At 46.1% G+C, this 27,570-nt stretch overlaps 6 protein-coding genes across 9 annotated transcripts in view; 5 read left to right on the top strand and 1 right to left on the bottom strand.

Moving 5' to 3' along the window:
• LOC121590481 (neurobeachin-like protein 1) overlaps positions 1-19,607 on the top strand; it is a 63,211-nt gene extending 43,604 nt beyond the window's left edge. For both annotated transcript variants that reach the window (XM_041910218.1, XM_041910217.1), the window contains 7 exons: positions 15,499-15,762; positions 15,834-17,342; positions 17,424-17,596; positions 17,661-17,968; positions 18,053-18,167; positions 18,268-18,445; positions 18,538-19,607. In XM_041910218.1, coding sequence (XP_041766152.1) covers positions 15,499-15,762; positions 15,834-17,342; positions 17,424-17,596; positions 17,661-17,968; positions 18,053-18,167; positions 18,268-18,445; positions 18,538-18,700 — 2,710 coding nt within the window. In that variant the 3' untranslated portion in view covers positions 18,701-19,607. The remainder of the gene's footprint in view (positions 1-15,498; positions 15,763-15,833; positions 17,343-17,423; positions 17,597-17,660; positions 17,969-18,052; positions 18,168-18,267; positions 18,446-18,537) is intronic.
• Positions 820-1,988, bottom strand: LOC121590492 (larval cuticle protein A2B-like). The gene is made up of 3 exons (XM_041910230.1): positions 1,878-1,988; positions 1,592-1,780; positions 820-1,512 (listed from the first exon to the last, which is right to left on the bottom strand). Exons 1-3 carry the CDS (start codon positions 1,887-1,889, stop codon positions 1,225-1,227), a joined length of 489 nt encoding a protein of 162 aa, XP_041766164.1. The 5' UTR covers positions 1,890-1,988; the 3' UTR covers positions 820-1,224.
• On the top strand, positions 5,831-6,930 carry LOC121590493 (larval cuticle protein A2B-like). Its single transcript, XM_041910231.1, has 3 exons — positions 5,831-6,188; positions 6,264-6,465; positions 6,626-6,930. The coding sequence occupies exons 1-3, from the start codon at positions 6,183-6,185 to the stop codon at positions 6,802-6,804; spliced, it is 387 nt and encodes a 128-aa protein (XP_041766165.1). The 5' UTR covers positions 5,831-6,182; the 3' UTR covers positions 6,805-6,930.
• Positions 9,530-10,744, top strand: LOC121590491 (cuticle protein 7). The gene is made up of 2 exons (XM_041910229.1): positions 9,530-9,716; positions 10,084-10,744. The coding sequence occupies exons 1-2, from the start codon at positions 9,705-9,707 to the stop codon at positions 10,564-10,566; spliced, it is 495 nt and encodes a 164-aa protein (XP_041766163.1). The 5' UTR covers positions 9,530-9,704; the 3' UTR covers positions 10,567-10,744.
• On the top strand, positions 13,967-15,364 carry LOC121590485 (cuticle protein 21-like). The gene is made up of 2 exons (XM_041910222.1): positions 13,967-14,061; positions 14,249-15,364. The coding sequence occupies exons 1-2, from the start codon at positions 14,047-14,049 to the stop codon at positions 14,966-14,968; spliced, it is 735 nt and encodes a 244-aa protein (XP_041766156.1). The 5' UTR covers positions 13,967-14,046; the 3' UTR covers positions 14,969-15,364.
• Positions 19,608-19,923: 316 nt separating the features above from the next.
• Positions 19,924-26,116, top strand: LOC121588301 (glycine-rich cell wall structural protein 1.8-like). Of its 3 annotated transcripts, none has more exons than XM_041906057.1 (5): positions 19,924-20,093; positions 20,387-20,528; positions 20,662-22,047; positions 22,256-22,407; positions 24,091-26,116. In XM_041906057.1, exons 2-5 carry the CDS (start codon positions 20,446-20,448, stop codon positions 24,153-24,155), a joined length of 1,686 nt encoding a protein of 561 aa, XP_041761991.1. In that variant the 5' UTR covers positions 19,924-20,093; positions 20,387-20,445; the 3' UTR covers positions 24,156-26,116. The 3 variants fall into 3 exon arrangements, with proteins under 3 accessions (XP_041761991.1, XP_041761993.1, XP_041761992.1); XM_041906059.1 differs by having other exon boundaries at positions 23,159-26,116; XM_041906058.1 differs by lacking the exon at positions 19,924-20,093 and adding an exon at positions 20,102-20,314.
• The last annotated feature ends 1,454 nt before the right edge of the window (positions 26,117-27,570 follow it).

Below are 27,570 nucleotides of genomic sequence, written 5' to 3'. Positions count from 1 at the left end.
TATGATAAAAATGTGAAACATTTTAGTTTTATCTATGATTAAGTATTTATTTTAAACATGTTTGGTTACATGCGTATGCCCTATGTGCAATGTTTCTTATAAATACGGGCGCTGTGCTTGAACCCATGACGGGCATGTTATTGAGTCGTTCGAGTTGACGAATGTAACACGGGACCGCCCCTAGAAAATCATATTGACGAAAAAAAACCCCTCATGACATTTAGCTGGAATATTTGATAGTTCTTGAACAACATTTTGGGAATATTTGTTTTAAATCTGGTTCAAATGAAATGAAACAATTAATGATACATATACAAAATGTTATTTTTTATCATAAGGTATTTTTTAACTTATGTCTGAGTCATAAGTTTTCGCCCAATTTTTGGGATTATGTTTGAAACTGTTGTGTTTTGATTGCAGTATTTGGCAGTTTTTAATTATTTAAGGTTTTAAGGTTTTCCTGTTAAAGTCATTTAAGGACATTTAAGATTTTCCTGTTAAACTCATTTTTAAGAATCTTTGAACTTCATTTATTTTATTAAAAATATAAAACAATAATCTTCGTCTGCGTGTATCGTCTTTCTACGTGAGAACTTTGATATTTTCGGTCTATTTCAGTCAAAAACTAATGAAATATGTCAATCCTGTGTGCACTTTAACAATGGACGGCTGTGCGCCCCCATACATCAGTTAAAAATTTCAATCAAATATGCGTTATGCTAGAGATGGCTCTAGCACACAACAATTTACCAATAGTTAGGGTTAACGGATTGAATTAACGGATGGAAAATGGATGGAAAAACATAAGAACAACTATTATGTATTCTTTTGTAGAAATTTGCGTTTTATTTTCTTCAGCTCGTCAACCGACGACTCCTACTAACACAGCAACAACAATAGTTTCACACATCTTGTCACACAGTCAAATCACATGTCTGTAGAGCGAAATTGCATTCATTTCGTCTATAGCAGCAGTATTGGCATTACATATGTACAAAAATCATCGACAGGATAGAAAGTTTAGTTTCAAGAAAGACGGAAAAGGATCGCTAACAGAGCGTAGCAACAGCGTTTGTGAGAAGCACAATCGCAATCAAGAAGGAAGAAATAAAGTAAGGAAAATAAATAAAGGAAAACGTTAACTAATGACTTCAAGAGGCGCAGGCATTAGGCACTGGACTTAAGAACAGTTCCGCGATTATGTCTAGGGAGGGTGTACAGGGCTTAACCAAGGATGGCCTTGCCGTAGGCTGGGTATCCGTAGGGAGCGTACGGGGCAGCAACCTTGGCGACGGCGGGGTAGGCCAGCGGAGCAGCGTACTTGGCAACGGGGGCGACAGCCTTGACGGCCAGCGGCTCACGGTGGACGACGGCGTTGAATCCGTTGACGGGATCGGCAGTGTACTCAACGACACGACGGGTGCCATCGGGCTCAACCAGCGAGTACGAGCCAGTCACAACATCTCCGGAGCGGGACTCCTGCTGTTCCTTGTTGTCGCCGGTCAGAGCATCCTGTAAGAGATTGCAAGGATCCAAAGGATTGTTAGGAATTTTGGTTCAAGCTTTAGATGAATGGGGCTGAACCACTTACGGCAATGTGGTAGCTGTAGCTGTACTGCGGGTTGGGGTCGTAGTCATCGGCAACCTTGGCAACAACCGGGGCGGCAACCTTGGCCACAGCTGGGTAAGCTCCCAGAGGAGCGTGGTAAGCTCCCAACGGGGCTGGGTATCCGATGGCGACGGCGTTAGCGACGGCCACGATGGCGGCGAAGACGGCGAACTGTAAGTGAAGCACAAAAAACAGGAGTGTCTCAGTAAAATCCAGTTGAGCAGCCGGTGCGTGTGCTCCACTTTACGATGCTGGCAGAGACACTTACTTTGAATGCCATTTTTTGTGTTGCTAGCTGCTGCTGTGTTCTTGCTAGACGAATGAAGAGATTGTGATACGATTTCGAGGGTATCGGCGAGTTTTTATATCGAAATCGCTAGTATTAGTTGAGATTGCTGAGCGATTTCGAAGTCATTCCTTACCGAACAAGAGCGATCTCGTGTTGCTCGAGAAAGAATTTTTTTCGCATGTTTCGCCAACGCGCAGTCGTTTGTCGTGATGGCGTGGTTGGGTGACAGAAACAGAAAGAGCGTATAGTGTTTTTTTCCTTTCCACGCCTTGCGCGGCAACACAGGTGATCTGGCGCACTGGGTTGATGCAGTTTGTCGATCGGCTGATGCATGCAACTGGTTGACTGAGAGTTAGGGTGTATGTGTGCGATACGCACATGCGTTTAACGCCACGCATGCTGTTTCCTTTGCCGCCGGGTCAAACGGGCAGCTGGTGTTATTAGTCGGCAATAGACAAGTACAATGCAATGGGTAGGGTAATTGAGACAATGCTTCATCAACTTCGGTCTATCCTTTTTGCGCTCAAATCCACCTTAGGGTAGGGGGGGGGGGGCATGTTATGCGTGTGTTTGTGTGGATTGCATTCATGATCTTCACTGTGCAGGGTCAAACTGTCTTACAAACCGGCCCTAGCTGCTGGCAGTGAACAGGCCCACGATGCTGTAACCACCCTGATAGTGATTAGCTCGCGATCAGGTTAGATCAGGTCGGAAGGGTGATAAGTTATTGCATCCTTTATGATGTCATGCCGCTATGCCGGTTCACGTGCATGGGGTAAATGAGGTTTATTGAGTTATACCTCATACCGGATATGCATTAGGATGCTAGATATTTTAGCGGAAACAGGCCTATCTATTTATATGGAACCATTCTTGCTCAATTAAACTTGGCAATCGATTTAAAGAGATTTCTTTAACATCATTTTGTAATTTAAAAAAATACGATCAACTATTATTCGACTTATTATAGAACCATTAACGAGGCAATCGTGAGCGTGAATCAATTTTATAAACATTTTCAAACATTATTTTTTTAAATAGACTTCAACTGCACCAGGCCACTGTTGTATTTGAATTTTAGTGTATAAAATATTTTTAGAAAATGATAGACTTCATTCCGACCGTCAAAAATTACACTAAGTTGCTCTAAAATCATGATCATTATTAATACGATGATTAGTTTTTGCTGTGTGGAACCATTTATTAGTGGAAACCATACATGGAGTTTCTTACTGTGATCCAGCGCAAAGTCGCCTCAAATGCATCTCCGCAGTTATGTGCACCACATACTTGAACGTGCTAACACGTCTGCACTAGGGCGTGGTAGAGGTCGCCGTAGCGAATCATTATTACTCTCTGCGCCAGCCTCTCTCTTTCGGTGCACTGCCTTGCAAACAATGACAGAGCAACCGAGCTGAGTGCAGTTCGCGTTGGTTCGCGCGAGTATGGCATCAAGTTTGTCCGACGGATTAGAATGACCTTTCGAAGGATCTGCAGAGACCGGCTTCAAAACGTCTCCTCAAGGTATTCTAGAGAGAAAAAAGCGAATGAAACATAACCTTCCCTCCGCCGTCATACCAATTTAACACTAAGCGCGAAGCTCCCTCCGAGCAGCAACAAAGGTGCGACAATTTATGTGTCCCTTTTTCTTTCCTCTAACACACCCTCCCTTGTTGACCCACGTATTAAATGCATGCTACAAATGAACTAGTCCGGCGCGAAGTCTTCAAGTTTATTATAACAAAATGCAACATAGTTGTGTGTCACAAACCGCCGCCGGCATAACGTTGATCAGCGTTCGGTGAGCTTGAATGTCACTTGGCATCGATAATTGTTACAAATACCCCCCTCTTACTTCACACAATAACCCACACGCTCCGGGCTCGGTCAAGTTAAACCGCAAAGGGTTATGAATTGTAGCATAATGCGTAACGGTTCGTGGAAAATAAATTCAGCATTCAGGGAATAGGTAGGTGTGTGCATGTACCAGATATCCCAACAAACCTAAAGCTGGGGTCATTTCTCTCGTAAAAAGTCGTAAAATACAACCAAAAAGCTTTTTCCATATTATTTATCGCATACATACAAAAAAGCGAGCAAAATACGTAAGGAACTGAAACAACATTTACACCACAACAAGCACACCACCCACGGGTACTTTCAGCATTTCACGTGCTCCGTTATTGCTCCCTTCGCGAACTTCGCAGCGCATTTAATCGATATTGCACAATCGGTTGTTTGATGCAGGTCAGTTCGGCGCTCGATCGCATTTATCTGATGCAATATAGAGCATGCTTAAAACAGAGACCTGCTACTCCAGCACAGTAGCGCGGGTCAGCCCCAAGCACGGTGCGTATTATATTTGGGTCACATTGATCGCGCACAAGGTCGTTTGCGCATACGCGGTTGCCCGTCACTTGCGTATGTTCTGAGCAAGTGGCTAAGTACATGGGCAATTACACGAGCGCCCACTACGCCTTGCACTACGCCTAGCACCGCATTTGGGGGAAATTTATTTATTAACACTTGGACTGCCAGATCATTTTATTGGTTGCATTTTGCTGGGATGCAAATACTTGTAATTTACTTTTAGTGGGTATTAACAATCCTCTTAGTAAACATAACCACGTGTCGTACGTGATAACCAAGGTAGGTTAAAGTGTTACTGCATTGTTGCTTGTAGATGTTTGTAATGGACTCTTTAACTCAGCGTACTTTCACGGCCTAACGAGTTCGATTTCCACGCGGGCCGTCCTCCCGTTTTAAGGGTTAACTATCCGGTTCCTTGGTAAATAACAGTGTAGGAACCCGCGAGGAATATGACCGCGTAGATTGTTACGCAAAAAAAAAAGAAGAAAAAGCAGAATATGTAATATACATGAAATTTGATACATTACTTTAGGCATACAAGTAAAACTATGCAACTAAATATCCCTTTTCATGTGGTTTCTGCCAATCAAACGTTGAATATTTTAGGTTGTGACATATAGTGATCATTAATATTCAATGCCCAGTAAGGCGACGAACCCGACCAAAACCCCAAAACCGACCAAATCCAGTTGTCTCATTTAATACCAATGCATTCTTAATTAACTGTTACGCATTTTAGTTTTATGTGATACTTTTTACAAGCTTTTCTCTAATTTGTTGCTTTTTTCATATATTACTGCCACGCACTGTAAACCAAACTTTGCCTTGAAACTGCTTGTTCAAAAACAAAAAAAAGCAGTCGATTTACGAACTTAAATGTAAGGGGATTAAAAAAAACATTAAACAAACAACTACAACTTAATACTTGTTTAATGGTGCATGTTTTCGCAACAAAAGCGAAGAAAAAGAAAACTGCATTTTTTAATTTTTGCTATTTATACGCTTCTATGTTCTTGTGGTAACGTTTCTCCGGAACAAAAGACAGTTTAGCTCATTAAGATTGGCTTTGACTTTGACCCCAAAGCATAACCTTCAATTAGCACCGCCGTTACTTCCACATTACATCCATTTACAGAACATCCGCACTTGCTGTGATGTGAATCACCCGCAGTGAATTGCGCTTATAGACGATCGAACACACTGCAGTTACGCAATAAACCTATCAGCTAATCCTGTGCGCGGTTCCTACATCCGACCATGTTCCATATTGCACCAGGTTTCACTTTTGTGCCGGTGGCCCGAAAGTGCGTCATGCCTGTGTGTGTGTGTGTGTGTGTCGCGTTTCATTCGTCTTCTTATGCAACAGACAGTGAGGAAGGAAAAGATGGCCCAAAATGTATACCTGTAATGTGTCCCCTTTTGCTTCAACATATACTAAGTGGCTGTTGCTGTTGTGGTCAAATGTTGTCCGAATTAATTTGCTCTGTGCTGGGCGGAGCCCTACTGCTTCCTCAGGGCGGTCACTCCACGTGGTTATCGATGCAAAGTATCACTGCTTGGCTGGCCGACCCGAAATCGGTAGGCCGGTTGACGTTGTGAATTTTTAATCGCATTATTATGAACCCATCAGCGCGCAAAGTGGGGCGCATCGTAGTTTTGACTGTAGTTGGTGGTCTGATTGATTTTCAGCAGTAGCAGCAGCAGGGGGTGGATGGGCATGTGCATGTCACCTTATTAAAAACGATACGTCATAAAGCGGACGATACGGCGGAGGGAGTTGATGTAATGTTTGCTTTATAAACCATTGTCCGATGGTACTGAGGGTATCAAAACAATTTCAAACATTACCCAGTGCAGTCTACTTCCTTGTGCTGTTTGTGGTATCGTAACAAAAAACAAAACACACATTTCAAAATGAAGGTAAGTGGCAAGTGCGAAGAGAGCACGCTAACTTCCATTCAATTCTGACAACCGAAACTTGTTGCTTGCTTGCAGTTCTTCGTGTTCGTCGCTTCGCTCAGTGCAGCAGTGGCTATGTTCGGAGCGCATGGTGCCGTCGTTCCAGTGGCACCGGCCGTAGCCGTTAGCACCAACTACGATCCACTGCCGCAGTACACCTATGCGTACAACGTGCAGGACGCTCTGACGGGCGATAGCAAAAGCCAGCAAGAGACGCGAGATGGCGACATCGTACGAGGTATGCAACTGCTCGAACGGCTTGCACGCCGCTCGATGGCTTCAGATTGGCTCGATCGAGTTTGTTCGAGCAGATCGTACGCGTGGTTGAAGTGGTTGAAGTGGTGGTTTTTCTTTTTAAATTCTAATCACCAATCTCCCGTTCTTTCTAACTCGTGCAGGCTCTTACTCGCTGGTCGAACCAGACGGCACGCTGCGTACGGTCTTCTACACTGCCGATCCCGTCAATGGGTTCAATGCCGTCGTACAGCGAGGTCCGCTCGTCCCGAAGGCCGTCGTGCCGGTAGCGGCCGGTCCGGCCATCCTTGCACCGGCTCCCGTGGCCCGAGTGTTAGGCTAAGCGTTCCAGTAAGATGAACGTCTAATGTAGGATAATTTAGCTCGATTTGCGTTAGCCATCGTTGTTTGTTGTGTTGTGTATAGACTGAAATAAAATAAACGTACCCAATGTTATTACCAGCAAAAGTAATCATGCCGTATGGTTTGGTCGTTTATCTCTAAACATTTACGTCCGCAATTTGGCATGCTCTCAAGGTTGTCTCGGCCATCGGAACGAAAGTTGTTGTATTGATTCTACCAACTAAGGATGTTCTGGCTAATTAGCTGGAGATATACATTGATTTGGCCTGCAGTTGATTGGATGTGGCGCAATATTGCACATCCATTTACGCTAAAGCTTATGATTTAAAGCTCTTTGATCGTGCCCGTAATCATGTGCTGTGAAAATGAGTGATTACTGGTTACGCAAAACTAAAGCACAGGCATGGAACGCTTTGAAATTAAATTATTAACCGTTCTGTGAGCCATAGACAATATTTTTAGGTTCAAGTTGTTTGATCGGTTTAATAAAAAAGCTTTCTGTTCACTTAATAAAATCAGCATCATTTCTCGCTCTGTTAGCTTTGATGGTCTGCTGGCCAGAACGAGAAAGCATGCTGATTATGTTACACGGGTGTTGTGCGCTAAGAAAGCTTCAAACAAATTTGCCCTGTCCGCCAAAATGTTCCGTCACTTAAAGCTCTCGTGCAAAAGTAGAGAAACGAACAAACGAGTCAATTAAAATAATACTAAGAACGATCTCAATTCGCACGCCACATCTCGATACACATACAGACACGCATTACGCAACGGTTTGCCGGCGCAAGATCAACGAAACTGGATATCCCGCCAGCGTACGGAATCTATCGAAACACCAACCGGCATGCCATTCTTGTACCGCGACCACCGCAACAACAACCGACCATCCTGCCTCATCTCCTCCCCGGTGCACTTTTTTTCTTCTGCCCATTGACGTTCTGCTCCTACATCGAAGCCATGCTAGGGCTGCGTTGTCGATCGATCGAACCGGCAAGAGCTTGCGCGCGCGCGCGCCCGCCTTCCAAACGGTTGATGAACCGTGTAGAGGAGGTCGGAGCGGATGGAGGCCTTCGAGCGCTTTCCGTGCTCGGTCGTTCGGTGAAATAATTCAAGAATACATGATTTAATTAATCCCGCTTTATGCGCACACACCAGCCTTTGCCGCGATCGCGCCAGCAAGACGACCACCACGCTAGGGGGTTGGCACGAGGAACTGAATGGGACTGAAGTGTGTAGCCGTGGGAGAAGGGTGAGAGTGAAAAGTAAAAAAAGCGTTTAACTAGTTCACCGTGTCAATTTTGTGACGTTCTGTGCAAGATTGTTGCACTAATTCAGAGACCATGCTTGGGCTGGCCGGGCTGAGCTAACCGCCGGAGTATTGGGAAACACGCCGCTCGAGCTGCGTCCGTTCGATCAGCTGTTTACCAGTGTCGAGCGTATGCGTGTGTGTGTGTCTGTGTAATTGAACCTGTCTGGTCCAGTTCGCTCCTGCCTGGCCAGTAGTAGCCACCTCAGGTGCGCACGGTGACAAAACTATTCCATTGACGAGTGGAGAAGACCGTTTGTGATCGCGGTCAGTTTGTTGCCGGTGTTGAAGGGTAAATGCGCAGGAAAGGGAGTGTGGCTCTGGTTTAGTGCTCGTTTTTTTTTCTTCTTTTCTCTTTTCTCTATCCTGATCACGGCACAAATGGCCCCGGTCGAAGGGTAACGCAATGATGGGGATAGCGATTTAATGGAGTGTTTCGAAACATAATTAAATTGATTATGCGATTGTGTGTTGTGAGCCAGAAATTAATCTCTCCAGGCGACGTCGAGGAGGTTTCATTGTTTGGTATATTAAATGTTTTTTTTTTGTTTGGCGTAAGTTGGAGAAATTGATGAAATTGATGCAATGTTTGCACATTGTTCTCTTGTAGTGTAATCTGCCTAATATGGGATTTAACAGCAGCATTAATATTATTTTACTAATTAATCCTAAAGACTGCTCTGAACGAATGCTTTATTCTATTTTGCTACCAAATTGATAATTTTGGATAGAATTTTTTTACATTTATTCTCTTCCTTCGTTGTTTTTAGTTAGTATGTCAATTAGCTAATAAAAAGGTATATCTTCCCCAACCCGTTGTCCTCATTGATCTAACAACGATCGCCGTAAGATGATCTATTTTACATTCAACAGCCAGCGAAACGGTAAAGCTGTGGAACACATAGGTTTTGATTTTACTTTTACGTCAGCACAAATCTTCAACCAACCTGCCAGTAGGGTTGGTGGGTGTAATGGTGGTGAAAACGGGTAAAGCTTCCTCCGCATGCGACAAATACCACAAGCACGACGTGGTGGCCCCGTAGAAATGTGCATGGCATGGTGTGGTGCACGAAAAAACAACCCTCCAACGAACGAAAGGGAAAACAAGTGCCTGCCACGGTCGGTCCAACGAGATCCATCGCCCTTTCTCCCCCACCCTCTGCCAGCTAAGCGAGGGGACAACAAGTCAAGCTTAAGTGACCAACCAGGGCCGTGCGGCGTGTGCACACGTGTGCACAGGAGGTGCCCGTTTTTTTCTGCTGCTCTCCATCCATCGTCCATCCGCCCAATCCTCCTCCACCACAGGTTCTGTCAATCTCTGTGTGGCGCAGCATCCGCCCGAGAGCCGTACACGTCGGTCCGTGCTGGTATGGTGTGTATTTATAGGAGCGCACCGATCGTCCTGAAGTCATACCAAAGAACAACCTTGGCTGAAGAACATCTCATACCGGAGCCGATCGGCAGAGATCAAGATCCTCGGCGCGTGCAGTTTAGTGTGCAAAATCGTACCGCGTGTGTTTTTGTGTGCTGTTTAAGTGCATTCTGTTGAAGCGAGTGGTGTGATAAGACTACACAAAATGATTTCAAAGGTGAATAGAAGGATAGCAAAATTAAGATTTTAGATTTTGAACGTGTTAGTGCTTGAGATAGTAGAACTAATAGTTAGAATAATTCTTAAAATTGCATAATTTAAAGAGAAATGCTGGATGTTCTTTGATTTCAAAATTTGTCCCTTAGCATGAAGGAATAGAATTGTGTTTTCTTATTCCTGAGTTTATTCCGGCATATTTAAAAAAAATCATCAAACTTTCAGTACATTTGTTGCTAACAAAGAAAGGAATGATAAGCAGTAGAATGTTTAAAGACGACAAAACGATAGGGACAAACAAATGTAAGACATCTCTCTACATCAGCACATTTCGTTCAACGTTGCCCGCGCTTAAACTCCTTTCCCAGGTACTCCTCGTTGCTTCCCTGGTAGCGGCATCGGTCGCAGCACCCGTCTATGGACCACTCTCGTACGGCCCGGCCCTGTCCTACGGCTATGCGGCGAAAGCCATCCAACCCCTGCACACGGTAGCGGCCGCCCCAGTCCTACACGCGCCAGCCATCGCCGTAGCCGCCGCACCGGTCCTCAAGCACGTGGAAGCGTACGATCCGAACCCGCACTACAGCTTCAGCTACGGCGTGTCGGACCCGCACACCGGCGACTCGAAGCACGCGGAAGAAACGCTCTCGAACGGTGTCGTGCACGGTAGCTACTCCCTCACCGAGCCGGACGGTACCATCCGCAAGGTGACGTACACGGCCGACAAGATCCACGGGTTCAATGCCGTCGTCGAGAAGAGCGGCCATGCCATTCACACGGCACCGGTGCTGAAGAAGGTGGTCGCTGCGGCCCCGCTGGTACATGCGGCCCTGCCGTACTACCATCACTAGGCGTGGATGGATTTGGCGAAAGCTGCACGAATCTTTGCTGTAGATAACGCTCTCTCTCTCACACACACACATTAGCTTTAGGCGCCAACCAAGGGCGCGCACTCACCCTCTCTGTTTAGTAATTGCAATTACGATAGTGAAATGGTTAAGCAAGTTAAATAAAATAAACAAAAAAATACGAACACCAGTACATACAAGTAAAGTAGTCGTTAAAGCCCTGCTTTCCATACCTTCTTGCGGGACCGATGCAAGAGGGGAAATATGGAGCATCATCGAATTAGTGTCGTTTTTGTACCCTTTAATTCAATAGGCGTGAAATAATTCACCCTCTTTTATCTGTCCTCTTTCTTCTCAATAAAAAAAGATTTCACAGATAAAAACCCAAAGCAAAAGGTGTTATTATGGCGGGGTGGGGCCGATGTTACCGGCCTGTACTTCACACCAAGCTACAATGCAAACGCATGCATGCTAACGTGCACCGCATTTGTGATGAGCCATTAGTCGTGCGGCTTTAGCCAAACGGTTGCACAAGAACGGTGCACAATGTCTTAATTATGCTTCTTATTTCGAGACACCGATCATCGCCCGATCCTTGTTGGCTGCAGCTTCACTTTCCCATGGCCTAGTTGTGCGTTTTTGTTTTTCGTAGAACGATGACTGCCACGGGAGTCCGCTGAACCGGGTAGAATGTGGAGCCCCCATTTCGCCAACGAGATGGGTTTTGTCACACGCGTTAGGAGTTGGTCTTGCAACAGCAGCAGCAACAATCTCGTCGTCCGGAGCCCCGTTTTAGGTGTAATTAACCCTTTGCAGCACAAACGTTGCGCAAAAATGTCGCTCAAGTGGCCGGCCGTCGCTTGTTGTCCGTCGCTCACAATTAGGTCGATACGATCAGAGGGCTCACCGGGCTTGCGCACGAGGCGCTCTTTCAAGCGAACCGGTAGGCTGGGACGCGCTTGACGCACGACTGACGTACGCGGTCCGCGAACCCATAAGCAGCAGGTACCGGTTCTTGCTTATATAGAGGATCAATGGTGCGATCGAGCCCGTCAGACGATTTGATCGTGTTGCCGTGAATATCCTCCGGAATTTATGCGCCCTCTCTGTCACATTGCTGGCCATTGCTACTTGCCCACGGGTGGACGAGGACGAGTGTTGCGGTGGTATTGCTACCAACGCCAATAACCAGCGCCAGCCGCCTGCTTACTTTACGCAATGTGCGCACTAACCGTCGTTAAAGCTGCGTGACCACGCATGGCCACACTAGACGACATTGCCACCGTTGCTATGCCCGCACTGCCCCCCACACCCCTGCACCTCTATGGTACTGTACATGGGAAATCTAGGCCATGATACCGGGCGAACTGTTGTACTGCTTTTACTACAAATTGAAATTCCTCTTCTCATTTCCCTTGCTGCACCCCCTTGGAAAGAGGTGGCTGGTAAATTCGTATGCGGTGATCGAAAATTCATTACCATTCCGTTTGGATTTATCGCACGTCGTCGCATCTATATGAATGACAATTCACTTTCAATATGGTGCGTCCTGTTCGGTGCGCGTGTGGGGAGCGATCCCGCGATGACACCAGCAACATGGAACAGCCCCGGGAACTAGGGTGGAAAAGTTGGCGAACCAACCCCGTCGATTGATGAGCGAATTTCGTTCGCAACAAACGCTTTCAAAAATATATCGATGACTCAGTAAATCGATGTGACTTATGGAATGTCCGCTGGTGGATGTAAAACTCTGCTTAATTAACGGCACGAAAGCCTGACTTGTTAAGCATAGCCGTGTCAATTTGTTTAATAATTTTTGCTTCTTGATGAGAGGATTTCGTTTGTTGGCCGACAATGTAAGCAAATAGTCATACTCTGCATCGATTGGATCGAATTTGTAATAAACGCACTATTTCTGAGAGCATTCAGAGAGTCGATCAAAGATCATGGAAGGGATCACTACATTATGTTCTTATAATGATATTCTTCAATTTGGCGTAAACGTCCGACGTGGACATGCCGGCCTATACAGGCTTTCGAGATTTATTTTATATTACGCAGCTGAATAGTCAGTCAGTCCTTGCGCCTACGGGGGGACGACGGTCCATATGAGGCCTGAACCCATGACGGTCATGTTATTAAACCGTACGTGTTGACGGGTCCGCCCTGTTCTGTAAAGATACGGTTGTCGATATATACGGTGTATATAGCTTTATAAGCAAATCATGCGAATGATTAGCGCTCATACGGTCGTGTGTCGTGGATTCAAGTGAAGTGGGAATAGAATTGGAATATTTGCTTAGTAACCAGTTTCTTCCCAGTACATGCTTCTGATCCAATGCATGGAAGGCCTTTGCTGTCAGGAGGAATGTGACGTTTGGCGCTGCTGTCTCTCACTGGTATTGTCCTTTTTAATTTGATTTTGGGTCTAACTTGTATGTTATCTTCGCCTACAATGCTCAATCCTACCTATGTAACGGTGAGTCGTATGGGAATCGAAATACGTTCGGTTTTGTATCATTCAGTGCGACTTTCTTTAGGCTCTAAAACGGAAAGAAGCGTTAGTCAAGCCGATATTATATATGATCAAATAGCAAATTCATAGCTTTCAATTCATCAATACGTCGCCGGCTAAAATGTAATGTTAAATCATAAAACGACAACCCGAAGATAGAGCTTAATGGTATGAATTTCAACAATGCAAAGTCTAACTGTTTGATCGATGACGCTGCCGCCTATTATGCTGGCTGTCATACGCTGTCCAACTAATGAATCATTAGCCACGTTACTTAACCACCATCGACGGCCTTGAATTGTTCGCAATGTCTCCCCAAATGACCTCGCAGCGAACTCCTCTCCCGCCCATCCCGTCTATCCCTTCTGGGATAGGATGTTGTTCGGTGCCCTCCGCGTCTCCCTCCGCGTCGTTCTAGCTTTGGGGAAAGCCACTTTCCTTCGTACGCGCTGCAGTACAGTGACAACAGCTGGATCATGTCCAGCTGTCTGCAGGCGGCCCTACTGGCACGAGCCCCAATTGGGTACGAGGTGAAGCGAAACTCGAACGCATCGGTCACACCACGACGACAGCGCACTCACGGGTACCGCACGAAGCAGCGTCGTCCGCTAGGTTTTGATAAGCGCACGTGCATAGAATCGTTGATCGGGATTGTACCGTCACCCGTGTGCCGATGTGCGTGTGGTTGGGACGATCCATAGTGGCCAGCGATCGTCGGATGGCCTTAATATGTGCCACCAGGAGCTGTGAAGACCCAGCGGGCGGAGGTCAGAACGGGCGGGGGAGCGGCGATGCGGTATGTAAATTTACCGTGTACCACCCGAAAGTACGCGAGAGCAGTGTGCATCGTCGATCGAAATTGGATTTGTGTTTCGGTATAAAAACCATTCGCTACCATCGATCAGTACGTCAGTCAGTTGCGCTTCACCTCACTAAACAGTGTGAAATTTCACCTACCCAAGCCTACAATGAGTTTGCTCAAAGTAAGTGTGATCCCGATTTTGCCACCTGCGGAACAAGTGCCTCGCTCTCTCGTTGTGCTGTGTGTGCCCCAAGGGGCCCGAGAACGAACGACAAGTGTTTCCGGCCGTGTTCCGATTCGATATACCCTGCTGAGTGTTCTGAAACCTCCACCTCTCTTCCCCTTTTCTTACCCCGTCCCGTCCGTAGGTTGCCGTTTTCGCCGCCCTAGCCCTGTGCGCTAGCGCCGAGCCTAAACCAGATCCGGCGTTGTTGGCCGCTCCGTTGGCGGCTGCGGCTCCCCTTGCCTACTCGGCACCGTACGTGCAGGCCCCGCTGGTAGCTCGGTCGTTTGCTGCGCCGGCCCCGTTGGCCTACTCGGCACCGCTGGCCGCCTACACTGCGCCGGTCGTTGCCCGTGCCGCTTACACGGCGGCCGCCGCTCCCCTTGCTTACAGTGCGCCGGTGGTAGCTGCCCGTGCTGCCCCGCTTGCTGCCGCTGCCTACACCGCTCCAGTTGTTGCCGCTGCTGCCCCGGCTGTTGTTGCTGCTCGTGCTGCCGCGCCGGTCGTTGCTGCCGCTCCAGTCGTTGCTGCCCGTGCCGCGCCGGTTGTGGCCGCCGCCCCAGTGCAGGCCGAGTTTACCGATGCCTACCCGCAGTACCAGTACGCGTACAACGTCCAGGACACGCTGACCGGCGACTCCAAGACGCAGGAGGAAACCCGCGACGGTGACATCGTGAAGGGATCGTACTCGCTCATCGAACCCGACGGTTCGCGCCGCATCGTCAACTACTATGCCGATCCGATCAACGGTTTCAACGCCGTCGTGCAGAAGGACGTCCCAGTTGCTGTGGCGACGCCCGCCGTTGCCGTCGCTGCCAAGACCGTGGTGGCTCCGGCCGTCGCTGCCAAGGCCGTCGTTGTCTAAGCCGAACCCGGCTAGTCGCATGACGCCGTGTACATACAGGACCATCTAGCCCGAGCTCGACTGTAAATAGTGCCTACGCCTGCCAACGCTCACTCTCTGCCCACTGCTGCACAGTGCAGCACCGCACAGGACAACGACCGGATCTGCGTGCAAACTTTGATGCATTCGATCATTTGTACATAATTTCCACTGTCCCGCTTTTGCTAAAGCACCTCGCTTCTACTGACTTCCTCATTTGCACTCCTTCCCCCTCTCCCCTCACCAACACCCCAGCACCCGTATCCTAGCACCTTCTGGCTCCTAAATTCCTTTCCATTCCGTTTTCCCGTATCCAAAATTGTTGTAAGATTGTGACAAAGAAATACAAGAAAATCTGTTTTTGTAATGAATTGAAAATCAGCTGTGTTTTAATTGTTTGTTGGTATATTTTAAAGAATTTTTTAGTAATTTTCCCCAAAAATTTGGATTGGTTATACTGTATAACTTAAACTGTTTGTTTGTTTGCTGCTATTTCTGTTTCAACACTATAGAACTAGAGAGGAAGAATACTGGCGTCTATCACACCACGAGAATGTGGCTCGTATGCGCCTGAAGCTGGAACCGGACCTGTATCACGATCCGCATACAGCGGCCGCCAATATGCGCGACAACACGACGTCCTCCACCTCGCAAAGCCGCCGCCTTTCGTCCGAGTTTGGATCGACGTTTGCGCCTGCCGCGATCGGGGAAGAGAACACCGACGACGAGATGTTGCTGCTGGAGGAGGAAATGAGAAACAGCCTGGAGCCGCAAGTGTAAGAACCAGTGCGGCAACTCGGGTCGTTTGAGTAAACTATACTATTTTCCCTACTCCATTTTTTTACAGTCCGGAAACGTCGGGACGGGAGAAAATTGTCATCACGCAGGAGTGCGAGCTGATCACGCTGATGACGCGTGTGAAGGGCCGCTTCGATCTGACAACCAACCAGCTCATGTTCACGGAAATAGCATCGCTGAAGGATGACGGCCAGCGGCACGACTTTAAGTTTCCGATCGGTCAACTGCGCGAGCTGCACCTGCGCAAGTTTAACCTGCGACGAAGCGCGCTCGAGATGTTTCTCACCGATCAGACCAGCTACTTTCTGAACTTCACGACGCGGACACGCAATAAAATATTTACCAAAATTCTCAGCCTGCAGCCACCGAACATACTGTACGGGTCGGGGCGTTCGCCGGCCGAGCTGCTGAAGTCGTCCGGCCTGACGCAGAAGTGGGCCAACCGGGAGATATCGAACTTTGAGTATCTGATGCACCTGAACACGATCGCCGGCCGGTCGTACAACGACCTCAGCCAGTATCCGGTGTTTCCCTGGATATTGGCCGACTACACGAGCGAGGTGCTCGATCTGAACGATCCGCGATCGTTCCGGGATCTCAGCAAACCGATCGGTGTGGTGAACCCGAAGAACGAAGCGGAGGTGCGCAGCAAGTTCGACGGGTTCGAGGATCCGTCCGGCATGATACCGAAGTTCCACTACGGTACGCACTACTCCAACTCGGCCGGCGTGCTGCACTATCTGATCCGCGTCGAGCCGTTCACGTCGCTGCACATCGAGCTGCAGAGCGGCCGGTTCGACGTGGCCGACCGGCAGTTCCACTCGATCCCGCAAACCTGGAAGCTGCTGATGGACAACCCGAACGACGTGAAGGAGCTGATACCGGAGTTCTTTTACTTTCCCGAGTTTTTGAAAAACATGAACCGCTTCGATCTCGGCGTGCTGCAGATGACGAAGGAGAAGGTGGACGATGTGGTGCTGCCGCCGTGGGCCAAAACGGCGGAAGACTTTATCGCGATCCATCGACGGGCGCTCGAGTCGGAGTATGTGTCGCAGCATCTGCACCACTGGATCGATCTGATCTTTGGCTACAAGCAGAAGGGCCCGAAAGCGGTCGATGCGCTGAACGTGTTCTACTACTGCTCGTACGAGGGGGCGGTCGATCTGGACAAGATAGCGAACCCGATCGAGCGGGAAGCGGTCGAGGGTATGATTAACAACTTTGGCCAAACGCCGTCGCAGCTGTTGCGGGACCCACACCCGCGGCGATTGTCGCTGGACGAGCTGACGATACGCCTGCTAAAGCTGGAGCTGCGACGCCCGGATCTGACCCTGATTCTCGACCGCGTCCAGTGTACGACGTGTGATTTATCCACCGACAAAGACCCAGTGGTGTATCTGAGCACGCCGAAAAGTCCGCCCCGGTCGTTTTTGCAAACCAGCCCGGACATGCTGATCACGGTGACGAAATCGGGCATACTGGGCTGCCACAGTTGGATGTCTTTCGACAAGGAGCGAGGCTTTCTGCTCGAGATCGATGCGACCACGCTGAACCTGAAGTGAGTTGAAAGTGGCATGGGAGCGTTCTCTCTTTCCAATGGCCCTCGTCAACCGTGTCTTTTGTCTACTGTTTCTTTCAGAAATCGCAAAAAGTTGACCGGCCCGTTTCATCCATCGATAACGCTCAGCTCGAAACTGTTTGCCCTCAGTGTGGACGCGAAGTACATCTACGCCGGAGGGATCTGGGACAACTCGGTGCGTGTGTTCAACATGGCCCGGGGCAAGGTGGTCGCATCGGCAATCAATCATTTCGGTGAGTCGCTACGGATGCTGTGCTGCAATTGCGATCGTGTACTAAACGAAACTTCCGTTGACAGATGTGGTGACCTGTATCGCTATGGACAACTGTGGCTCGTACCTGGTGACTGGATCAAAGGACTGTACCTGTGTCATATGGTCGCTTAGTACGAGCAACAGCGTCAGCCAACCGGCTGGGTCTAATTTGCAGCCCAACACGGCCGCATTGAACCAGAACCTGGCCGGCAACGTGGTGGGCAGTGCCAATGTTGTACACCTTACCAATAACCTCACGCCGAAACCGGTGCACACGCTGTACGGACATGACGATGCCGTGTCTTGTGTGGCCATCATGACCGAGCTGGACATTGTGGTTTCCGGCTCACTGGTAGGTTTCCGTGTTTAGGAGACGAACTCCCTTGAGGGAGTACGAAATAGTAATGCATACAATTTTTCCGTTTTTTCTCTTCAGGATGGTACTGTAAATGTGCATACCATCAAGAATGGACAGTTCATCAGGACAATAAATCCCATCGGATGTACGGGCTGCAAGATTGAAGTATCCTTCATTACCATATCCTATCAGGGTGGGTAGAAAGTGAAACAATTGCGCTACAAATAAGAAAAGCTCGCGATTTTCCCCTTTATGATGGAGGGTTCATTCATTCTTTTCCCTCCCACCAACAGGTCATATCGCTTTCTCAGCCCTCGACGATACTTCCCATTCGGTGCACGTGTTCAGTATAAACGGTGTAAGCCTCGGCTCGAAGTACGTGTCCGGTCGTGTGACTGGGCTGACCTCATCTACCGACTATTTGGTGGTTTCGGACGACGCCGGCGATGTTACGATGAGCCGGCTGTACGGGTAAGTAGTGGGTAAGCTATGTGCTTATCTTCCCCATACTTTTTACCTATCAAAACTGGATGTAATGATGTGTAAATTGACTTAAATTGCAGGCTAAAACCTATCTTCGACATTCCCCTACACGTCCCAACGCAAACGGTTGTGGGAACGGTTGGCAATACACATCTGTTGGCACCGTTGCGAGATGGCAGCCTGGGCGTGATCGGGATCCAGCAACCGATCCCTTATAAAAAGCACACCGTATTGAACGTCTAATCTTCCAACCTGTAGCCTATGCATTATCTGGAAAATCACCTTCCAGAAAAGTTAAGTTTGTATCGCGTCAACGCAAAGTCAGTATTCTTCAAATTGTAGAGATTTATTTGAAAAAAAAAAGAAAGGAACAATTTCCTGCCTGAAATGGGTACGTTGCATTAATGGGAGTCAATTGGTAAACTATAGATAAATCGCAGGATGAGTTACGTGTTAGGCAGTGTTTCGTTAGACAATTTTTTTCCATGTTTATGTTTTATATGTGCCCACTGTATGCTCTTTCTTTCTTTCGTTTTATATCCATTGAATGTAATTGGCAACGGATAACGCAAACTACAATCGCATTTCCTCCTCAGAATCCACGAATTCGCAAACTACTTCCCGTCCTGCAGCGTATTGTGACGAAGCGTAAACAAAAAGATACTAACATAGGGAATCCTTTTAAAACACAAAGCGTTAAAACGTATGAATATGATGTAGAGTAGTGTCAATGTTAAACGTATGTTGTTATAGCTGATCGTGGTGTGGAAGTATTGTTTTAACAGTGTAAACAAAAGCAAATTAAATTAAAAACATTATAAAACATTATAACAAACAATGTGCGATGTAACGTTGGGAGAGGTAAAGATCGCTGTTAGCCAATATATTCAGTATCCAGAGTAGAAGTTTTCTGAACAAAAAGCAAAAGTGAGCATAAGTAATGCTATCCCTTCGTGTATCGTGCGTAGAATGCTAGGGAAAGAATTTCGTTTGGAAGATAGTTTCTTTTACAAGCTTGTACACTTATATGCGTAATCCCTCGATAATAACGTTCCATCAGCCTGACAACCTAATTTTTAGAAAACAATATTTGATCAACCACCAAATCCCATACTATTTCAACATGAGTAAATAAAATACATTTCCACGACTTTTTCTGTTCTTTATTTCATTAAAAAAATGCTTCTTGTAAATCAGAAGAGCTTGAATCATAATATGAATTTACAATATGCAAACTTAGTTTCGAAAACACATTCACTTGTATCGCACATAATCAAGCGGTTAAAACGCCACATTTGCAGTGTTTCGGCCGGTAAGAAAATGGTTAAAAAATATTGTGTCTTTTTTAAAAAGTACCCGTTCATTTGAATCGGTGGGTTATTTTTGTGGACCAAAATATCCCACACAACATTGTTCCTTGGGAAAAGCTGTCACGTTTGGCACAGCTTCAGAACTGTTGCTTGGGAGCGCAGAAAAGGAAGACGCCATTTTGAAACAGTGAAAAACCAAGCTACCCGGTTCCGTGTAGAAGAGTTGCATGATCGCTGTTTGTGGTGTGTCTTGACGTGCTATTTCAGTGAATTTTGCGCCCCTGTTTATTGCCACCCGCATTTTATTAAATTGTGCAACAAAACAGGTGAATAATGCTTTAATTTTCTTGGCTTTATGTGATGGCAGCTGCGGTGTGCTTACCTCGACGAGGTTCCCCAAAATCGGAGTATCAAGTTCGGCTTTGTTCTATCGCCAATTGCAGCCCAGAGAACGGGCTGAGTGAAAAATCAATAAACATGAAGTGAAGGGTGTTGCTTCCACAACAGTTTAAAACAATCTTTGAATAATATAATAAGCTAGTTTTTGGTAAAACGACGTCGTAAAAATGGTCTTCGGTGGCATTATCGATTTTTCTTTCATTTTTCTATTCTCCCGTAGCAACCCCTGAGAACGGAAGTGAAGTATCCGTTGCCAAGTGTGAACAGCTTACATAAATAATGATGGATATGTCCGGTCCACCGAGAGGTGGCTATCGTGGCCGTGGAGGTCCGCCCCGAGGTGGATACAGTGACCGGGGAAGGTAAGTGAGCATAGATGATGCTGTAAATGAGTTCGATGTGTAATAAATTCTTAACTTTGTATCATCTTTCCCTTTCTCTCTCTCACACACACATACAAATACCCAAATATACACTGACACGGTTTTCGTCCAGCTCACCATTTCCATTCAGAGGTCGCGGCCGTGGAGGCGGACCACCGATGGGTCCCCGTATGGGTATGGGTGGCGGTGGCCCTCCTATGATGCGTGGACGAGGGGGAATGATGCGAGGCGGCGGTCCCCCAAGGGGTATGGGTGGTCCGCCACGAGGCGGTGGTCCACCAATGTCGCGCGGTGGCCCGTACGGCGGTGGTGGTGGCGGCCGCCCAATGGGTGGTCGTTCCAATTACGGAGGCCCTCCGTCCTCGGTATCGAACGGATCGGGACCGCCCGCCGCTATTGCAGCGTCAGAAAATGGCGACGGTGGTAAAGTGGCGGAAACGAACGGTGCAACTAAAGCCGTCTCGACCACCTCGGGCGGTGGATCGGGTGCGGGACAGAGTGGTGGAAGTTCCGGCGGTTCGGGCACCGGTGCTGCCCAGGGTGGTGCATCCGGTGGCTCCGAGACAGAGCACATGTCGCCGAAACAATCGATAAAAACGGCCGATTCGAGCAGCTTGGCGGCCGGGTCGCAAGAATCGTCGATACAATCCACACACTCGTCCGCACCGTACCATTCGTCCCCGCGCGGAATGTCCCGTGGACGGGGCGGATTTATGTCACGCGGCATGAGTCGTGGCCGTGGTGGTGGTGGAGGTGGATATGGCGGCGGTGGCGGTGATTACGGTGGGCCAAGGCCGTACCGCGGCGGAATGGGCGGAGGCAGAGGACGAGGCGGTGGTGGCGGGTATGGTGGTGGTGGCGGCGGTGGCGGCTACGGCGGAGGTGGTATGTCCGGTGGTGGCGGTTACGGCGGAGGTGGTGGTGGAGGTATGGGTGGTGGTGGCGGTGGTGGTGGATATGGCAACGCGCCACCCTCCTCTTACAACCCGATGGGTGGCTACGGGCAAAACAATGGTGGTCCGGGAGGTGGTGGGTACGGTCAGGGTCCACCGCCACCACGCCAGTTCGACTCACGGCAGCCAGCGAACCCGTCCGCCGTACCGCCGATCAACAAGCGCGGTGGTATCCCTGGAGTGGGAGGCCCCCCGGGACCGAAGCGTGGACGGTACGATGCTGGCCCGCCAACACGCGCACTGCCACCGAAGGCTATGCCACCGCATCACGGTGCAGCGGCTCCGGTTCCGTCGTACAGTGCTCCACCCCAGCCAATGGCCAACCACGGTGGCTATAGCGATCCGAACGCGCATGCTCCACAAATGGAACATCAGTACACGCACACACCTGCGGCCAACACTGGCGGATATGGAAACACGGCCGCACCGCAAGCCGGCTACGCCAGCAACGGATACAGCCAAAGCTCGTACGGCAACACGACGATGGCTAGTACCGGGTATCCCAGCACTGGCACGGAGTACGATACCACACACTATGATTATAGGTACATAAACTACTGAAGTAGATAGATGTTAAAATTTGTCGCTTTTTCAGTCAGATGAACTTCTACTTACTGTTCTTGTCCACTGATTGTTATTGTTCAAGCGTGTGGACCATCTGCTTCTCGTTCAAGTTCATAACAGATTATTCGTTAGTTTAAACCCCTTTTTGAATAACTTATTTGTGCCTTCTATTTGTTCCACTGTTAACAGCAATACGGCCACATACGATACACGCTATCAGTCTGGCTACACGCAGGATTACAGCCAAACGTACGGCACCACCGCGGACTATAGTGCTGTTTCGACTGACACATACGCCAGCCAGCAGTACGACGATCGCTCCACTGCCTACAGTGGCTACGGTAAGTACGACAAAACTCATGCTCCCTTCGTAGATGCATCAATCTTTTCCTCCTTTCCTTGCATTTAAATACTCTGCATTTTCCTTGAACCATGGTGGTAACGTTACCATGGTGACCGAAGTCTGTAGACACTTACTGCGAGCGTGCCAACGCTCTAACTGTGCAATAGTGTCTATCTAATCGGGAAAGTAGAATGATCTTTTAGGATTGTTAAACTAAGAACAGTGAGAATTCGATACCACTTAGCGATTAGTGGTTTATATTATTATTTCTTACAACAAGAGTACATTGTACGATACAAAAAAAAAACACATAGCAGAGCCGGCTCTATAAACCATTGTATCGTAAGTTTTACGACACACTGCAAACAGTGAAAGTAAATTAAAGGTCCGTATAACAGTGATGTCGATCGAGCTCGATCAAGTAACAAACTACAAATGCTAGCGATAAAGTAAAGACAATCATTCTATATTATTTGTTGCAACGAACCAATGCAATGGTATCAATGCTAGGAGAATCTTGCAATTGTGATGAAAAGTAGACGTTACGTGACGATTAGCAGCACGAAATAGTGAACTAAATACCGCATTCGCACTATCGATGCGGAATGGTAGGAATGCAATGAGAATTAAGTTCGTTTTTTTTTGCAAAAATAATCGATTACCAACCGAATTATCATTCGTAGCAACTTAGGCTTGGGAATAATTTACATTTTAATGTTATTATTTCATCATTAATTTCATTCTTGAAGAATTCGCGGGGAAAAACGGTCGTAGTTGAGCTTGCAGAAAAAGAAATTATGCCGAAAAAAAAACTGGCAATACGTATGGAGTATTTTTTTTTTTTGTTTTAAAAAACAAGTACGACTTAAGACGAGAAACTATGAAGAAATAAACTGGGCATACATATGCCAACAATGCAAAACAGTACGAAAAATAACGCGATAAGCTATTCAAAAACACGATGTGAAGGACGCAACTGGAGGAAATGAAACATATTCAACTCTATCACACATTAATCGAAGAACATATTTTGTACATTTGATGAAGTAAAACGCTATATTAACAGTATTTTCGTGACTAGCGAGCCGGTTGATCAAAATATATATAAATAGAGCGTCATTATGCAGTGTTATGTATTAACCGCCATTAACCGCCATGAAGAGAGACAAACTTTAAAACATATTAAGCAAATTCTGCCAAATGAAAATACGCGAAGAATCAAGAATCAAAATACGTACGAAGAATGACAATTAAATCAACAGCAAAAGAAAACTCAACTGCGATCGTGGGGATGAAGAGGTTTTACGTTTGTTTTAAGTTTGTTAGCCACGTACAGGGACGAGATGATATAATGGAGGTGGTCTAAATATTTGCGGGATTATTTATCATTTTGAAACATGAACTACGCTGATTGAATGCTTCCGTTAAAGAACGGAAAACAATCACACAAACCAAAGTAGAAACTTGGATTGATCATTATTTAACCTTCGCAAAACAAAGAGATATATATTTTCTTTACTATCCATTGATACATGCAAACAGCTAATGAAAAATGATTCAATTTTCTTCCCTTACCATTTTCTGCCTCAATTTCCTTTCCTTCACAAAACCTCCCTGGCCTTTCTTCAACCTATTCGAACCCAACCGACCATCATTATCAATATTTCATTCTTCCAACTAGACGCGCAAGCGTATTCGCAGGGCTACGCCAAAACTGATCAATACGCACACAGCGGTTACTATTAAACAGCTTAATAACCGGCTAATCAAAAACAAAAACGATACCGCGAGCGCATGCCTAAAAAAAGGCATAGGGATGATGGTATGATGAATAAGAGGGGTGTGCGAGTGTGTGCGCGACAGAGTACAGAGAAGAGTACACATCAAACTGCAGCTGCCGCTACTCTTAACGCGAACAATAATGGCGCAAAACAGCTTTCAAAGATAAAACTCACACACACTCACACTCAAAGGCCATGCTGTGCAGTGGGGAAACAAAAACTAAATAGTCAACTGAAGTGTGTGCGCGCGCGCCTGGGGTGTGCAGGATCAATACACGTCTTCAAGAGAATGAATCCTTTCTCGGCAATCACGCGTCAAAGAAGATAGGATGATAAGCAAACAGTAAAGAGTTCTATGCAAAACGCATCTCCCGATTGTGTGGTGTGTAGCCTGGTGTAAAGGTCCCCCCCTGTGCACCATTACTCAACATGATAACGAACTCATCTATTCAGAAGACCAAAAATTAATAGAGAAAAACGAAAAAGATTGTCACTACCGACCCTCAGCGATCGATCATTTACAAGTTGTGTACAGAACTACCTAAACGGAATCAGCTAATGCCGTGGAAAAAAAGCCAGCATCAGCAAAAATAGTAAGCAAAGCGGTGGTAGGCGTATTATTCTGCCAGCTGGCATGGGATGCTCGTTTTAGCATATTAGTAGTTTAAAAACAAGAATCATAACAGCCGAGTAGTAGCAGTCTCTTATCAGTTTAAAGCAGATAGTGTGAGCAATTAGTACGTAAGCACAGTTCGTGAACTGTTGCGCAGAATTATTAATGACATAGTGGGAACAGACAGAAAGAGATACACAGAAAGAAAGTTAGGTATCTATCACGTTTGATGAACAGAAGTTTTGTTTTAAGTTTAAATGTATTCCACATACACATAGGGCGACGACACGCTCGATAGGTTTAAATAATCTAGCAAAGGAGTGCCCCACAAGTGGACAGACAGCAGGAGTTCGATATGCGTCTTCATGCAAAAGCGACTAAAATTAGGTAGTTAGCTCAGAGCATGCGCAGAATATTGGAAAACTGCAAGACACAAACGCAAACACAGGATTGAATTTGTAATAATTGGATTGGTTTTAAATCCCTTTTATTTATTACAAAAGATCATCATGCAAGAGTTCTCTTTAAGGTTTCCTTTTTTTGTTTTGTAAAAGTATGACTAAGCACACAGACTCTTAGAACCCAATAGACGATACTAATAAAACCCATTTAATAGTGTGATTTTGTTTTAAAGCGAATTTTCTCAAAACAGTTAGTAACTTAGCTTTTTATATACTCAACTGACTTGTAAATGCTTTGAGTTTTTTTTCTGACGCCTTCGAGAGACAATTATGTATTCCCCTTTATCTTTCGTTATCTTCCACTGAAATATATTGTGTTATAGTCATAAAAATGCAGGGCTCAGCAGGCAAGGCATTCAAACATACTTTTTTCGGCTAGCACTTAGAATGTAAGCTAAAGGAATAATAATAATAACAATATAGACTAGAAATTACAGCGAGAAGGCGAGGTGCGTGTTAAGCAAGAATTTTGGCAGGCAACTTACATCCAATGTGTATCCGAGTACGAGTGCGAAGGGCAAATTACACATCGGAAAGGGTTTAAGCATTTTTGAAAGCAAAGTATTGGCAGTGGTAGTAGTTAGGTAAGGTGAGTCAGTTACTGAACTGCGTTTTCTATACATAATTTGACTTTCACTTGGAATGTAGTCGCCCCCTTTCCGCTCAGTCATTTAACGCAAAACGTGAAGGATGTCCAAGCAATTAAAGGGATCAGTTTGTGCAGAGTGTACTTTCTTACGGTGGAGCAGCAGAAACGAAAATAAAATGGAAACATGAAACCAACTACACACAACCAACCGATAAAGCTAACCATAAATAAATTTGGTAACACAAACCGTACAGTATGCTTTAGAGGGCGCGTTTCATTATTTTACTTACTACACAAACCTTTCGTAGACACCGGGATCTCTTAAACGAAATATTTTATTATTCTCATCATTTTCGTGTGTAACGTCCTATTTTGATGGCAAAGGCAGAGGAAGAAAAGCACGTTTTTATGCCCTAAGTCGTACAAAAATCTACAATAGCAATTGCTAAAAGCACTGAAAGAAGAGGAAGGGACAGGGTACACATGGTTATGTGTTGTGGAACATATACATATCAACGAGTACGTACAGGTATCGAAGAGAGTTTACCTGTAAGGAAATGGCCACTTACTTACCTGTGCACGGAATCGGGGTAACAAACAGCTCTATTCTCTACATTTCGGTCGGTACCAAAAGCAAGCAACGGCTAAGCAAAGTTATGTTTCGAAATGATTTCATTGCATCCTCTTATCTATAGAACCTTCACCGAAAAGTAATTCCCTTGAAAGACAAAAGCTACCTGGCTGTTGTAAAAATCGCTCTACCGGGTACCTGCAAACGCCCTACAAAAAGGTTTTCTCTCTACCTATTATGCTGCATAATGTCTATAGACAAGCAACAGGCAAACTTTAAATATGACTTTTTTTTAATATTCGTTCGTATTGCTAAAGTTATAGCAGTAATTCTTGACTAGAAAAATCGTACCATTAAATTCCAACGTTCAAAGCTTTACGATAGAAAGTGATATTGAATTAATTCAGTAAATATACTGTAAAGATAATGGTTAAAACATGTCTTCCCATTCCAAAATGTTATACAAAACAGAATATTTCAAATCAGCTCAGCGCATTTGCAGTGTGCTGCGCTGTCGTAATTATTAAAAATGAATCAATTTATTAATGTTTCTTAAAACAAATCCAAGCATAAGAAAGGAAATGAACGCGATGTAATACAACGCGCTACTAATAGATTATGTTTATGCATCGTAATCATTTGCCATGGTAGAACCAATCGGTTTCTTTCATTGTTGAATGTTGGAATTTCTTTTGTTTAAACCGTCATAATATAACGATGAAAATAGAAGAATTGAAACGCCACAAAGGTTGAAATATTAAATGAAATATTAAACTGAGGAATTTCACTAAAGATGCGATAATACGAATGCTTGTGATTAATATGAGCGTGATATGCAATCTCCACCACTAGCAGTGGTCATCTGCTGGCTTGGAACTAGAATGGGATGTGAAACCTTAATTTTCCTAAAAAAAAAAATTAAAATCTGCCCTAAACATGTGCCTTTCCATGGGTTTAAGCCATAGGTGATAACGGGGATTAGAATGGGAATGTAACCGATTGATATCCGATTGACAAACAAACAAAACAAGATGACGAACCAAATCAGAATCTAAAAACAACTGAAAACAATCTGGAGAAAAGAGTTACGAAATGAGAAACGTCTACACACATTGTGTCAACTGCCAGAGAAAACAAGGTAATTAT

The sequence above is a fragment of the Anopheles merus genome, chromosome 2R, assembly GCF_017562075.2.
Source record: "Anopheles merus strain MAF chromosome 2R, AmerM5.1, whole genome shotgun sequence".
Classification (NCBI taxonomy): domain Eukaryota; kingdom Metazoa; phylum Arthropoda; class Insecta; order Diptera; family Culicidae; genus Anopheles; species Anopheles merus.
The sequence above is the reverse complement of the archived record's forward strand: the minus strand, read 5'-3'. Positions and strand labels throughout refer to the sequence as shown.

Coding starts and splice junctions, on each gene's coding strand:
- LOC121590492 (XM_041910230.1), bottom strand. Junction 1,513..1,591: donor GCTACAGCTACCACATTGCC/GTAAGTGGTTCA, acceptor AATCTCTTACAG/GATGCTCTGACCGGCGACAA.
- LOC121590493 (XM_041910231.1), top strand. Junction 6,466..6,625: donor AGATGGCGACATCGTACGAG/GTATGCAACTGC, acceptor TAACTCGTGCAG/GCTCTTACTCGCTGGTCGAA.
- LOC121588301 (XM_041906057.1), top strand. CDS start 20,446: ATGATGGATATGTCCGGTCCACCGAGAGGTGGCTATCGTGGCCGTGGA. Junction 20,529..20,661: donor GGATACAGTGACCGGGGAAG/GTAAGTGAGCAT, acceptor GTTTTCGTCCAG/CTCACCATTTCCATTCAGAG. Junction 22,408..24,090: donor CACTGCCTACAGTGGCTACG/GTAAGTACGACA, acceptor TCTTCCAACTAG/ACGCGCAAGCGTATTCGCAG.